Source organism: Melopsittacus undulatus, chromosome 10, assembly GCF_012275295.1.
Source record: "Melopsittacus undulatus isolate bMelUnd1 chromosome 10, bMelUnd1.mat.Z, whole genome shotgun sequence".
NCBI lineage: Eukaryota > Metazoa > Chordata > Aves > Psittaciformes > Psittaculidae > Melopsittacus > Melopsittacus undulatus.
The window spans coordinates 12,058,909-12,074,065 of record NC_047536.1 but is presented as its reverse complement, the minus strand read 5'-3'; the positions used below and the strand labels follow the sequence as shown (position 1 = coordinate 12,074,065).

General features: G+C 52.9%; 1 protein-coding gene across 2 annotated transcripts in view; it reads right to left on the bottom strand.

The window, feature by feature from the left end:
* Positions 1-2,940: 2,940 nt before the first annotated feature.
* The window catches only part of DPYSL3 (dihydropyrimidinase like 3), a 29,037-nt gene continuing 16,820 nt past the window's right edge, over positions 2,941-15,157 (bottom strand). The window contains exons 3-14 of one of the 2 annotated variants that reach the window (XM_034066665.1): positions 14,445-14,629; positions 13,268-13,432; positions 13,110-13,171; positions 12,906-12,986; positions 12,296-12,364; positions 9,777-9,897; positions 8,820-8,976; positions 6,037-6,178; positions 5,584-5,754; positions 4,818-4,997; positions 4,021-4,183; positions 2,941-3,609 (exon numbers count right to left, since the gene is read on the bottom strand). In XM_034066665.1, coding sequence (XP_033922556.1) covers positions 3,521-3,609; positions 4,021-4,183; positions 4,818-4,997; positions 5,584-5,754; positions 6,037-6,178; positions 8,820-8,976; positions 9,777-9,897; positions 12,296-12,364; positions 12,906-12,986; positions 13,110-13,171; positions 13,268-13,432; positions 14,445-14,629 — 1,585 coding nt within the window. In that variant the 3' untranslated portion in view covers positions 2,941-3,520. The remainder of the gene's footprint in view (positions 3,610-4,020; positions 4,184-4,817; positions 4,998-5,583; positions 5,755-6,036; positions 6,179-8,819; positions 8,977-9,776; positions 9,898-12,295; positions 12,365-12,905; positions 12,987-13,109; positions 13,172-13,267; positions 13,433-14,444; positions 14,630-15,157) is intronic. The other variant, XM_034066666.1, reaches the window with a different exon arrangement.

The following is a 15,157-nucleotide window of genomic DNA, read 5'->3' as shown; positions in this document are numbered from 1 at the left end:
CTCTGTGGAGATCGGAACACCCACATCCTCACAGCCCGTTGCTCTCAACGAAGGAGAGCTCACCCTCAGCTGTAGGGTCTCCACTGAAGGGTGGCCTTTGCTTACAGACACCTCCTGGGAGCACCCTTGTGTGGGCACAGAGGGCTGGAAGTGATGATCAGCTGGGAGGAGGCAGTGAAGGTTTCCCGTCCATCTCCCCCTCTCTATGCTGGTTCCTGTGCTCGTTCCTCGCAGATCAGGGCTGGTGTGCCAGCTGTCAGAGCATGCAGGCAGGGCTGGAAATGAAGAGGCAACAACCAGGCACTGGCAAATCACCAGCATCCAGATGTTTTTCCAGGTCAGCCTGAAAAACCCATTCACCACCACATGAAACTGCTGCAACCCACTGAATCTGATGGAGTTCCAACACCAGAGGTGAATTTGAATGGGTATTTTTATTCTCTTTACTATTTAAATCATGCTTGATTTAAGCAGCTACTATTTGCAGTAGCTGTACTCCTGGTGCTGTCATTGCCAGGACTGAGAACGGCCAAAGCATTTCTATTACGGTAATGCTGGGAAAGATGCTGTTATTTAAATGCTTTGGCAGACCTGAGGTTTCACCTTCTGATTTGCCATTTTTCCTGGTTTCAGCAAGATAACAAATGCACGGAGAACCATCTGCTTCCCATTTACCCAAAGGTGTTCATTGCCTCCCATGTGCTTTTCTCTCTTTCTGGTTAAATCTGACCAACTTAAAAAAAAAAAACTGAATAAAACCAACAGCATATGAAAGGCTCAGAAGCCAGTGTTACTTCTGAGGTCACTTGCATAACAAGGCAGAAAGGGCAGAAAGCATGCCTGCATCCAGGGCAGGGCATCACCCATCCATGCAACTGACCACAGCATCCTGTCTGTCTGTTCTGCCTCTGCCATGGCACACAGCATCGAGCAGCTCAGCCGTAGCTCCTGCCCAAAAATCAGCGCCAGTTAAGTGTCTTCACTTTGTGGTCCCTCCAGTGGTGGTGGTGGTGGGGTGTACTGGAGGTGAGGCAATGCTGGGGATCCCCTGCCCCACTCCCTCTGTGCTGGGAGCTCTGGTGTTGGCCTCTGAGCCTCCCCCCTGATGGCTGCAGCCCCCCAGGACATCCTGCACTGCTCTCACCCACAGCAATCTCTAACAGAGATGTGAGTGGCACAGAATGTGGTTGTAGGTCTCGTAGGTACCCTACCTTAACAGGCAGGGTACAGGGAGGATCCTGGCACAGAAGGAAAGTGCCTCCCCAGGGTCAAGGGGTCTAGTGCCGTGCATCCTCTTCCTGAAATGGTGCCATGACAGTACATACCTTCACCGCTGCACAGTGAAGATACAAACTCCCCCAGTTTTAGATGACTACAGCAGTTTCTTTGCTGCCATCACGAGGGTGCTGGTTCAGGGCTGCAGCACTCACTATGCAGCACGTCCCTGTTTGCTGTGCGCAGCCAACAAGTGCCCTGCAGGCACCCGGGTTGAGGCACTGCAGCACCACCACCCTCATCCACAGCTGCAGCCTGGTTTCATCTGTTCAGGTCAGGCTCTTGGCAGAGCTGCAGAACAGCAGGTTTGTGTGTGCAGGGCTGGGAGCAGAGGCAGCAGCATCGCTGTGCACTGCCAGCATGGAAACAAACGACCAGCAAAGTGTGACCCTCTTCTGTCTGGAGAGCTGCAAAGCTGGGGTGGAATTAGTTCACCAGTAAGTGGTTATCGGAGTCCTCAAAAGGAGTCATTGCAATGGGAAAGCAAAGTCATAGTACACCCCAATTGCTGTGGCTTCTTTTCTCCCCCTCCTCAGCCATCCCTCTTTTGAAAGGGGCCTCCCCTCTTGCTGTTCCCAGGGCAGCCTCCCCACTGATCCACAGTTCTTTGGCCAGTCCAACTCTGGGTCTGGGGCCAGGCACGGTCCAAAGGGGCTGTGTCAATGGCCATACCTGTCCCCTGCTCAGCACACAGCTATCGCTGCCTTGCTCTGGAGCAGGTGATGGTTCACGCACTGTAAATGTGTTATCTGGAGCCCCAGACAAGGAAACTAGCCCTGCTCCTCACTGGGGAAAAGTCTGCTGCAGCATAAACCCTGTTGCACTGGCTGACAACAAAAACCCCCAAAACTCAAGTACTTAAATGGCAAGAACATCTTTAAAAATCCCCAAAGGCTTCCACAACCATCTCCCCTTTTCTCTCTTCCTCTGTAAACAGAGCTGCATTCTCAGCTGAATCCCTACCAAGCAACTGGGAGAAATCTTTAATTGCTTGATAGCAGAACTTCACAGAACTTGCAAGCATGAACAACTTTCCCCACCCCTGGAAAACTGTTCTGGCATGGCCGCTTCAGGACTGCTGCATGGATGACTTGTCCAGTCTGAGCTCAGGCATGTAAAAATAAGTATTTCAAGGTCAACTACTTTAGGAAGAAAAAAAAAGAGAGTATTTATTTAGCACAGCCTGAATTGACTCTTCATTTTTTGTAATACTTCAGAAACAATCCAGATTTTCGTGCATGCTTTGCAAGCTTCAGGAAGGCTGTGACCCTCAGTTTGATAAACACCACTTGGTAGAAAGGGAGCATGGCACTCATAGGCGCCCACAGAAAGCAGCATCTGAGCCAGCCCCAGCTCCATGCCCAGGCAGGGCTGTGCAGGCCGGGCTCTGTAACCGGGGGTCACCACCGCCATGCCTGGACAAACTGAACAGTCTGCTAGGAACACCTCACCCTGCTGGGTTGGACACTGCTTCTGTCTGGGCAGGCAAATGAACACTGCCACAGCGAGCAGCACAGAGTGTGCCTGACAGCCTGTCAAAGCCCAGACACTGCCCAAAGCCCCTCCTCAGCCCCACTGCCCAGCTCAGCCTCGGGCACAGCTCCGTGCCACCCCTGCCCAGCTGCAGCACCCTGAGGGAGGAAAAAGTCACCCAGCACCACGAGCTGTTTGAAGGAACATTTTTTTCTTAATAAAGTGTACAAAGTAGTAAACGCCTTTGTGAGGCGCTGCGACACCCTTAGAGATGACCCAGGCTCCCCCGCGGGCCTCGTGGTGAAACGCCAACAAGCACTGGGTGGAGACGAAGGACACGAACACAACACAGAGCCACCAGCTCCCGGGAACCTGCCCTCCCCGTCCCACACCGTGCCTGAGGCCGGCCCCTGCCTGGCCGGTTCACCCATGCCGTGCTGTTCCCACTGTCCACACCACAGCACCCCACACGCGTTCAACACTAACAACACACTGACCCGAGCGACCTGTCTGAGCGGCATGCATACAGAGAGGAGTGAAAACACAACTCGACCAAACCCACAACAACAACAACAGAATTTTAAGGCTATGCATAAAACAAAACGAAGCGGTATCTTTAAAGCTAGGTAGGAAGTAGCATTTGTGAAACATAAGGCTTGAGGCTTGTTGATTCTTCAGAACAGGTTTTTTTGCCTTTCCTTCTTAAACACCAATGTACCATTTTTCTTCCTTGGCTTGAACAGGGATTTCGTTTCCTTCTCGGCAGGGACATTTAACTCAGGGAGGTGATGTTGGAGCGGCCTCCCGGGGGCGCCACGATGCGCTTGCTCGCTGAGCGAACGCCTTCATCAATCTGGGTACCTGGGAGAGGACAAGAAAGCACGAAGGGAAGGGAGGAAGCGAAGTTAAAAGAGTGTTTTCTTCCCTGGACTGAGCAGTCAGGCAGCCTGGGGTCTCACCGAAGTGCTTCCCAAGCCTGTCTACAGCAACCTGCTTCCTCTCCAACTCCAGTAACAACCCCAGGTCTCTGGAAACACCTCTGCAAACAGACCCATGCTGCAAGAGCAAGGTCTGATGCTGTGCTGGCACCTCCATGGCCACAGCCTGCCTTGCTTCTACTGCAAGGTGCAGCAGGGTGGAGGGTCAGCTCCAGCCACGTCCTTATGGACAGCTCCACTCTTGTGCTCAGCTTGCCCCAGGTCATCTCCCAACCTCCTCCAGCCCCAGACCAGTGGCTCTGCACTCTCCCAGCCCACCGCCACATATGTTCACCTGACAGGCTGAATCCAGACTGATGGAGGTTCCTGACAGGAGGGGTCTGCCGCGTGGGGGACCCCCTGGTTGACCCTGCAGGGGTGCCCCCCTTCGGGGTGGTGGTCAGGTCAAACACGGGTCCATCATACATGCCCCGGGGCACAGCATGCATCTCCGCCATCTGTCACCAGAGAGAAGAAGGCAGTGACACTTCTCTGCTCCCAGGGAGCATCCTGCCATAGCAGTGCCATGCTCCAGTGATCCCTGGCCTCCCAGGTTCACACTGCCAGACCTGCGCCCCTCTGTTCCACATGCCCAAGACCTTCCTGCAGCTCTGCGGCCCTCTGCAGCCCCAACACCCACCTCCTATGTGACAGCCTCCCTTCACTCCCCCCCTGCAAGGTGTGCAGATCCTGGTGCAAGAGGCGATCCCTCAGCATGGATTTATGCTGTGTGCATGGGGAAGGTGCAGGCCATTTTCCCAGTCTCTGGTTTTAACTCAGCACTTCCCTCCAGACTCCTGAGGCAGCAGGACAGCAACATGGACAGGTATTGCACACTTTCAACCCAGATGAGCCTCCAGTGGGAGCCCTCCACCAGCACTAAGGTCAAAGCTGTCTACCCAAGCATTAGCTATACCAACCATAGGTTCAGGATATACCTGAACAGTTTGCAGATACACAGATATACAGTTTGTAGCACTGTTTCCAGGGTCCAGTGAGAACAGCAGAGGAGAACCAATCTGTTATTATGGCAAATGCCAATTTCTGCTAATGGAGTCCCATTTCTATCTCCTGGCATCCCTGTCTCCTCACCTTCCTTCTGGCTTTAATGCGCTTGTAGACATAGTCAGGGAAAGGGCTGCAGGGCAGGAAGCGTCCAGTCCCCTGAGTCACATGCAGGTTGCCATCCTCCAGCATGATCTTCCCCTGGCATATGACAACCAGAGGGGCCCCACGTAGCTCCATCCCTTCAAAGATGTTGTATTCAGCCGCCTGCAGCAACCAGAAGATGGTGGTCAGGAGGGACACAAGCACTGCCTGCTCACTCAGAGCAGTTTAGTGCCCACACCTCATTGCTGAAGTCACCAGTGCAGGGAGAGGACAGCTCTAACAGCCTTGCCTGCCACAGAAGCCTCCTTTAGTTCACTAGTCCATCACACTAAGAACCCACCACAGCTCCCAGCATGAACCAGGACCTCCTGCTTCAGAGCTCAGTGTGAGCAAGGACTCAACAACTGAGAAGGGCAGGACATAGGCTTGAGCTGAGGCATGAACAAAGCACACTGGCAAAGCCAGGATAAAGTTCTACCTGGAAGAGGAACCCAGAGGAAATGTGTGTGGGCCATGCAGGCCAACCTGCATGGCCAGACTCAGGAGAAGAGCAACACAGCAGGGTGAGAAAAGCCCTGTGTGCAGAGCCCAGGGCTCACAGGCATCCTACCCCACAGTCACAGCCTGGACTCAGCCCCTCATCCTCAACCCCAGCACGCAGGGCAGCACCAAGCTCCTAGCAGCCAGGCAGCCTTTATACAGTGCTGCTCAGACCCCATGCATTCCCACAGACAAGCAGAGGACTCACAGATTGATGGGTTTTTGCTGTGACAATCTTCACTGCATCAGGATCCCATATAACCAGGTCGCTGTCTGAGCCCACTGCTATTCTCCCTTTCCGTGGGTACAGGTTGAAGATTTTTGCAGCATTAGTGCTCGTCACAGCCACAAACTGGTTTTCATCCATCTTCCCTGTGGCCTGCTCAGACACAAGAGAACTAAGCACTCTTCTGGGGAAAGGGAAGGTAAGGCCCTGGGAAGCATCACACTCACACAGAAGCCACTGGCTGGCTGGGCGCAGCCACACAGAGTCACACAGTCACAGCTCCTGAACCCATGAGAGCTGCCTCTCCTGCTCTGGCTTGCTGGGACTCTCAAAGCCAGATTGGAGACAGGCAGCTGGGTGCCCAGCTCTGCAGGGCAAGAGCATGGCTGTCAAGGTGCCCATCAACCCTGCCCGCTCTCCAAGCATGACTCTTACCACTGCCTTGTCCCAGATGACAGACATTCGTTCCTCTATGCCATTGGTCCCTTCTGGGATTGCTGTGAAGTTGTCTTTTCCAATTGCTTTCTGTGCAGTGCTGAACGTACAGTGGGCACTTCCCGAAACCTGCAGGTCACCACTGAGAGTGGAGGTAAAAAAAGCATCATCAGTCGTTTTGCCATCAGACAACAGCAGAGGCACAAGGGATGTGAATCTCCTCTGGGCATGGGCAGCACACAGTTCAGTTCCATTTTACACTGCACCCTCATTTCTAGAGGTCCCCAGCCTGAAGACTTCCACCCAACTCATGAAACTCCCAACACCTGGGGCCATGGGGACAAAGACAGCTCTGCTACCATGCTATGTGGGACACAGAGCAGCCAGCACACAGGAGGAGTCAACAGCTCAGCTCCCAGGGAGCAGGGTGGCTTTGGGCCAAGCCAAAAGATGCCCTTCCATACCAAACCATAATTTTCACTAACACAAAGAGGAAAAAGCATCCCAGTGTAAGTGAGAAAAACCTTTTCTGGCAGTTTGTCAGGTCTGCTTGGGAGAACAGCCTTTGCCCCCAGGGAGGAAGAGGCCTCTCCACCCAAGGACTGTCCCCAGAGCCAGCCCTTTCCTTTGCACTGCCAGGCAAGCACAGCCCTCCCTGGCCCCACGGGAACCCATGGCAGGCAGACATCACCCACCCCTGTTCCTGTGAAAAGGGACAGGGCTGCAGGAGGGGCCTTACAGCTGCCCATCACTTGCACTGCCAACCTTCTCCAGTGAGGAGAGCACCTCAGCCCGGCTCCAGGGCTCTGGCCTGAGACGTTTCAGTGGCAGAAGCTTGTCAAAGGCTTCCCTCAGCCCCGCATGGACACTTACCAGCCTGAGCTGCAGCAGCCAGCAGCACAGACTGAGAAGGTGTGCTTGGCAAGTGCTACAACAGCAAACAACTCCATGGCCACACGTAAATCTGACAGTGGGATGAAGAGTCAGGACTCTCCAGAAGCAGCTCTCCACGAGGCCCAGAGAAGCTTCGGTGCAGCACTCTGCAGCGGCTGCTGTGCAACACTATCATCCAACCCCTCTGCCCATATGGGGTCACCCTTTGGATGAGATGACCTGATCCATCCTGCTCCTGACAGTGATGGGAGAGGGTGGGAATGGGCAGAGCCAGCAAGCAGGACGAGGAGGTGCCCATGGCTCCCTGGAAGTCACCCAGGCAGCCACGGACAGGGAGCGCTGCCAGGCGGGAGGAAGCACAGCAAGGCCACCAGCTCCCGGCACTGCCATGTGAGGAAAGTGTCCTCCAACACCCGGCTCCCAGAGCGGGGGCCTGTGGTACGGACACAACGGCCCTGCACAGGGCTCTGAATCAGCCCTAATCCACCTTTAATCTCCATCTTCCTCTGGTAATTTCTGCCATATGTCTGACTGGCTGCACAGCCAGAGGCCCAGGCTGATGACACAACATGCTTCCTAATCCCCACCAGATTTGTCCCAGTGGAAGAAAACAAGGCAGCCAGCCCAGCTGGAGCCTTGCAGCCTTTGGCCCTGCTGAAGCCTTACAGAAAATGGCACAGGAAAGGTGTCAGGACAGACACCTGTGGGCTTGCAGGGATTCGGAAGTGCTATTGGCTCTGGGGTAAATTCCAGGTGGAAGGGAAGGATTAAAAAGCCAGTTCAGGAGCCAGGTTCACTTTTTGCAGCCAGTCCTTAAGACCTGCCCCTACTTCACACATCCAGACTGAGGAGAGGCATTTCTTACTCCTTGACCACAGCGAGATGCAGGCTAAGCTGAATATTCAGATCCCAAATGAACTGGCACCTCTCGTATACCAGCAATGGCATCTCCATTCTGGCACAACCCAGGTTTACCCTAACATGCCCTTCTGCCAAGACACATCTGACTGACCAGGCATTCCTAGCTCACCTAGTCAGAGATGCTTTTAGCGTTACCTCAAATGTCGTTTCCAAACCCCTCAGTGTCAGTCATCCCTTGGCTAACACAGACCAGCCACCATGAGCACAGTTCAATGTACAAACACAGAAAGGGGTGAGAGATTCACACGTGGTGCATGGACAGGGCCAGCAGTGTGTCACTGACTGCTGTGCATGCCTTGCCAGTGAGAGGATGGTGTATAACTGCGAAAGGTCAAAGTGAATTGCTGAAGTGCTTTTATTGTTTGCTGTCTATTTTCAACAAATCCCTTCCCCACCCCTTTGCCTTCAGAGTGAAAAATTACCTCCCAGCACTGTCAGATGTGCATGAGCTGCTCTTGATGGTCTCCTGCAGCCTGCAGGTTGTGCTACTGCTCACCTCTACAGGTGTAAGAAAATGTCTTGCTTTGTGTTCGTCAGCTTGTGACACCCCTCCACTTCCTTTTGTACCATCACAACCCAGGCAGCAATTCCCCACTGGGTATGTGCAGAAGGGCTTCTCCAGCTTGGTGAAGGCCTTTGTTGACAAGTCAGTGTTAGCTGGTCCTCATTCCTTTGCCTTCTTCAGGGCATTTAAAATCATTCATGACTACTTGCCCTGCTATTTTTCTCATTACTGATGTTAAAACTTATGGTGTCTCCCCTGTCCTCCTTCTGCTCCCAGGAGTAAGCCACCATTACTCCCGAGACAAAGCCATTACATCAGCCAGCTCATCAAATACCTACAGTGAAGTGGTCTTTGTTGAACTAGTCTATACTGCCCGGGTACTCCCTATCCTCTGGCTTCCCCATCCAGGGCCAGAGTCCACTTCTTTCCTCTAGCAGCATCACTCAACATTGCTGTCACTCACCTGGCCAGAAGGGAGTTGATGTAGTCAGGAGTTGTTGGGTCTGGGCTCAGAGGGGGAGAAACCACAAATGCTGCAGCCTTGGCCCAGTTCTTGCTCCAGTAGTGCGTCCCATCAGTCCCAAGACTAGCTGTGATCGGCTCACCAAACACCACATTGCCTGGAAAGGGGACAGAAAGGACAGTTCTGGTGGAGCCTGGAAGCACACAGATTGGCAGACAACAACACAGCCCAACACTGAACCTATGCCAGGCCAACAACCAAGGCCCTGACAATGTCCTTCATAGCCTCCTGTGCATTCTTTCTCCCTTAGCCCTTGCACATGCTGACCATGTGCCACCAACCAGCTGGCAAGCTTGTCCTCCTCTCCTGTTCCTCACTCACCTTCCAGTGCCCACTGAGGGACAGGGGAGAGGGGTGGGTGACCATGAGCTTTTTGTGGAGCAGGGCTTGTCCCACTGATAAACTAGTGTGGTGACTGAGAAACTGCTTTTCTTTCCAAACACACCCTACAGCCTGAGCAAGTGCTTCTGGGAGACAGAATGACAAATGGAGCCACTGGCCACCTGAAGAGGCACCCAGACACCTCTGAAGGGCCAGCATTTCAAAGGGAGACCAGAGTTAAATGCAGCAGCTCAAATCGCTTGCATGTGGAGTGGACAAATTTCCTCAGAGAGCCCTTCACAGCCACAGACAAACTTTGACGTTCAAAGCATTGCTCCTACCTACGAACACATGTTGATGTTACCCAATAAGACAACAGGAGGTGGCTCCCCATGGCCTGGTGCAGTGTCCCTGTGCCCTTTACAAGTCAGGTAAATCCCTGAACTAGTTGCTCCCCAGCAGCAGGGGAAGCACTGGACTGCACTCACGGCAAAACAACCATGGAGACAACTTGACCCAGGTGTCCAGGTCCCAATGGCAACCGCAAGGCTGTGTGCAGCACCAGCTGCCACTCACCCTTTTTTCTGGCTTGTGAGATGAGGTCAGCAGCACTTTTGCTCATCACTTTAGTCACATAGAGAGGACAGTTGGTCTGGCTGGCAATAGTGATGGCCCGGAAGACAGCTTCTGCCTCCAGCTGGAAGAGAGAATGGCGCATGGCTGCAGAAGAGCAGCGGGTGGGCAGGGAGGAGCCCTGCTCCTCTCGGCACACCACAGATGGCTGCCAACACCCTGTACCCTCGCTCTTACCCTTGACTCCCTAAGGGCAAGGAATCAGGAAGACCTGAGGGGGGAAGCTGCAGTCTCCCTGTATCTGGCCCAACACGCAGGCTACAGCCACATGATGCTCAGCCAGGGAGCGCTGCCTGGACTGTGTGCAGGGGCCAGCACCAAGCTGCATCTGCTGATTTTTCCACTGCCTGGTTCCAGCTCTTCCAGCAGGCAGAGGGACTGCTGCCCATGCCTGACAGTGCAGCTCACAGCCTGACAACAGGCAGCAAAAGGGGCTGCCTCTTGCAGCCACTCACTGCTCCAGGCTTTCCTGTGGCTGCAGGTTAACCAAACATCCCCATGCCTGTGGCTGGGCTGCGACAGGCTCTGCTCTGCCAGGCTGTTCACATCAGGGCCTGCCTGTCCTGCAATGCTACTGCTACTCAGACCAGCCCGCTGACACCCGCCCCTACTTCCCTGCCCTGCTGTTAGCAGAGGGCGGGTTTCCATCACGAGGGATATCTTTGGACTGTTACATCAGCCCATGCTCAGCCTGAGATCAACCCCAGAGGTTCTCCAACTGTTTGCTCTACAGTTTGGCTTCAAGCTTTGGCATGAGAAAGTTCAAAACAGAAGCCTTAAAAAGCCAGTTTACCAAGCAGCTGGCTCCCAGGGGAGGCCAGGAGAGCCAGCTCCAGGGAATGCAGTGACGGCCTGTGGGCAGGCAGCTGGCCGTGCAAGCTTAACTCTCCCAGTGCAGGAGCAGCAGAACACTGCACCCAGACACACATGCACCCGGACACCTTCCGTATGTCTGCAGACCCATTTCCTGCACAGGGAAAGAGGCTTTTCTCTTCTGCTTAAAGACTCTTTAAACAGAAGGGTACACAAGAAAATATTTTCGCCAGTGCAAGCAGTTACAGACTTCAGTATTTGGCAGAGTTTAACATGTGCGCAAGAGCAAATATCCATCACTGAATAGCCTTCACAGCAAGTTACTTACCTGTAGCAGCACCATCCTGCCCTACCTAATCACCACCATCACCCCATAGAAGAGTTTGTCTTTAACCCCCACTGAGGTCTCTTTGGGACAGAGTAAACCCACAGACCCATGGATCACTTTCCCAGTGCTTTTCCATCAACCTGCAGGCTTTATGGGGAGTAGCTGTGATATCTGTGCTGTAGCTAACATTTTCTCAGGTAGGGTATGTTCTGGAAGAAGGACACTGTTTATCTCAAAAGGCAGTGAGATCTGGATTTGGCTGAACAGATTATATCTAGAGCTTTCTTGCACTATTCTCAGTTGCTTTATGCATTAATGGCATTCCAAGATGAAACACTCAAAAACATTTTACCGGCTTTGGATGAGAACCGCAGTGCTGTCTTAGAATAATAGGACAGTTCTCAAACCCTGGCACAATCACAGCATCCTGTAATTGTGGGTTAGCTTGCCAACTAGTGGCAACAGGCCTAGAGCCATAAAAATAAATGGCAGTTTACACACACAGGGACTCTGGTTGACTGCATTTGACTTTAAGTCTCTTCCCTGTACAGGAGAATGCCTTACACTTTCATACTTCAAAGAGAATAAGCACTGCATTACACTAGGCTATATATATATTGTTACCAGCCATAAAACAGTCAACTTCTTGCACTTAATTTAAGCTAACTGATTTTATTTCCAGCAGACACTGAAGTACAAATCTGTCCCTGTGCCCCCCTGCTCAGCTTTGCTATTGTACCAAATTCCTATTTTCTTCTTTCACGTGCCTCAGAAAGTTAAAAGCACCTCTCAGCAGGGAGCTAGCTCAAGAAAACCTACCTGAAATTAGACTCAACTCAGATTAATGGACCAAACGGAAAAATACCCTGAGAGCTAAAATTAGAAGTAATCTAATTAGTGTCTTGACAAAGATTGGTAACCAGGGAATTTCCCCTCTCCTTCCCTCCCACTGCTTCCACCAATAGCCTTTGTCTGTCTGACTTTGAAACACACTTTAGACCCTAAGCAGAGATTAAACAGGAAGAGGCTGGAATCTGTCAGTACTCTGACAGACATGAACAGTGATTTTACAGAGGAACTAAAACTCACCGTGTGATTCTTCTCGGGCTTCTCCTACCCGTGGAGTCACCTATACAAGACAGATGCCCCCAAACCAGCCTCAAATGCTGCTACAGCCATACAGTCATTTTCATTGACTGATTAATTCTGGGAGACTCAGAAGGCCTTGTGCCTGCTGGGAGACTCAACAAGACTGAAAAACGTTTGTCGTGCCTGTGCTTGCAAGGGAAGCTCTTCAGTGGTAATGTCCTTTGCATCTTACCTCCTCAGGTCTGCTCAGCACATGGCCCTCGGGGCCGGTTATTCCCATTTCCAACATCCTGGTTTGTTCCTAGGACAGAGGGATGTTACAAGGCTATGAAACTATCAGCCACACATTAAAACAGATTCCTCCTGTGTTGAGCTCTTCCCTCTGGACACCCCGTGTCCAGACTACCCATGTGAACACCAAACCACATCCTTTGCAACAATTCCCTTGCAAATCCTGCTCCATTAGCTGGCTGCCTGCTTACAGCAGGGAGAAAATTCTTCTCTTATCATGGCACTTTTCAATACACTTTAGCTCTTTTAGCTGATTATGTGCAAGGCAAAGGTCTCTGCCTCTCCACACTGAAAAAGCTGTGGTTGGAGTGAACGTACCATACTTGATGGCACTCTCTTCTATTTAGATAATTGCTAATTCACTATTTCAGATTCGCTTATGCACAAATACAGCAGAAAGTCTTGGTAAATTTGACACTGCTGCTGAGCAGCAAAGAGATCCCCTTGAAGAAGACAACTGTGCAGCTCCAGAGTCATTTTGCTAATGCCCCACACCAAATCTGCCTGCAATGGATTTTCAGTCCCTGCATACCAGAAGAGGAGTTTGTTACCTGTGCAATTATATCACCATTTTCAGCATGAACTTGAGCTATGGCACCCAGCTCTGCCAGGCAGCTGAATATCTCATACAGCTAAAAAAGAGAGAAGGAAAAATGACTGAGGAGCAGACGTGCCCTGGCCTCTGCGGGGCCGTTGTACCCGCATGGCTGCCATCCCCCCGCTGCCCTCGCACAAGGTGGCAAGCGAGGTCTCACCTCAGTGTTCGACATCTGGTACAAATCCTTGTAGGCCATGTACACCATGAAGGAATTAACTCCTAGGGGCAGAGCAGAGGGGAGAGGGGGCTGAGTGGGGCTCTTGCTCCTGAGGGTCCCGCTTGGGCCCCTGGAGCTGTGGGCAGTGGGAGCCAAACCTTTCTCCTGGACCAGGGCGTGCAGCTCCTGCCGGACGCGGTCGCTCCAGCGCGGGATGTCCACGTGCAGTGCGTAGTCACAGCAGGCGTTCCCGTCAGCCCACTCCCGCCACCGCTCCAGCGCCTCGGCCAGGCTGGACTCAGGCTCGGGCACCACGTGGTCCACTGCAGTGGCACCGCGGGGCACGGGCTGGCCAGGGCTCCCTGCAGCCACCGCGCCAGGTCCCACGCGCCGCTGCCACCATCCCCGCTCGCCTCCTGCGCAGCTCCGGGGCTGCTCCCAAGAGGTCCCCATGGCCTCCACCAAGCGCCTGGGCTCCTCCAGGAGCAGTTATTGGCAGGGAAGCACACAGACACTTTGCTTAATGGCCTCTGGCATGGGACCAGGGCCTTTTACAGGCTTCTGCTGAGAAATCAGCTGAAGGGCCTTGTCCTTCCTCACCCCCATTCCCACCCCATTAACACAGCCTCCTCCCATGCTGAAACCCTAATGCACCTCTTATGGCCCACACACCATCCCCATGCCCTGCCACAGCCCACTGCACACAGTTAGTTTTTGGGCTCGAGGGGAAGAACAGCCAATGGAAGGAGGACAGGAAGCCTAATCCTTTACTGGAAGGATCAACAGTTGCTCCTGCATCCCAAGAAACCCTGCACTGCACATACCTGTGATCCTGCACAGCACTAAAACCCAGACCTCAAAGCCATGCACAAATATGTTCCCCTCCAGGGAAGGACCTCAGAATTCCCTTTCCTTTTTCGTTAGCACTGTTTATTTCTGATCAGCGCCGGATGCCAGGACACTGCTCTGTTCCTCTGCTCAGAGTCATCTGAGCATCATGCTGCCCTATTTTTATTTAACAGGGGAAAAAAGCTGTGCCATTGTTCCTTTTTGAGGGTCCCAGGGCATCAGTGACTGCAGACAATGAAGCACTACAGAACAAGGGGCCCTATGCAAACCTCCTGCCCACTATTTCACTATTATTAAGGATCCCAAAGATTCACTCCAATCCTCACTCTCTAGACTGCGCTGTCAGAGAGCGCAGAGAAGATAAACACAGTGCCACGGAGCTTTAAAACAAAGATAACTGAGAAAAGCACAGAGAAAAAGAAATAACTGGGCAAAGTTCCAAGAGTGCTGGGTGCTGCCACGTACAGGACCTGCTGCTACACTCACTGATCATGGTGGTTCCACCAGCCAGGGCCGCCTTCGTTCCTTGGAAGAAGTCATCCACCGCTGTCATCCCCTTGTACGGCATCTGCAGGTGAGTGTGAACATCGATCCCTCCAGGGATCACCATCTTCCCATTGGCTTCTATGGTTTTGACCCCTCCAGGGACGATCAGATTGTCTCCAATCTGCCTGATGAGATCATACCAAGAAGGTGAGGCCCATGTGAATGAAAACCAGCCACAACATAACCAGTGAAGACCACAGCCTGCAGAAGCGCCCCCTCTGCCCCACAGCAGACCTGGGCTTGCTGGAGCCAGCAGTGTGACACCAGCTCACGGCAGCAGAACACACACTGTCTGCCTTGCTCAAACCTACGCGCTGCACAGTGCGGGGCGGCCGCCATCTGTCCCACTGCTCTGGTGGTGTGCGGGATGGTACCCACTGTCTGGGCAGGCACTGGGCTGGGGCAGCAGTCTTACCTGGGCACCCAGGGTGCATGCCCGCACAACACACCGCCAGCCCTGCTTCCAGTAAGCTGTACCCCACATCTCTCCCTCAACCTTCTGCCCACCTTAAGTAAGGCTCACATCTAAGGCTTACTTACAAAGAAAGACCTCCCCTCTCATGTTGTCTGCCTGATAACCCCTGAGAGACACCTTTGCTATCAGAAGGGCCACACCATAGTGAAGGCAGCTAAAATCCCAAGTACCTAAAAAT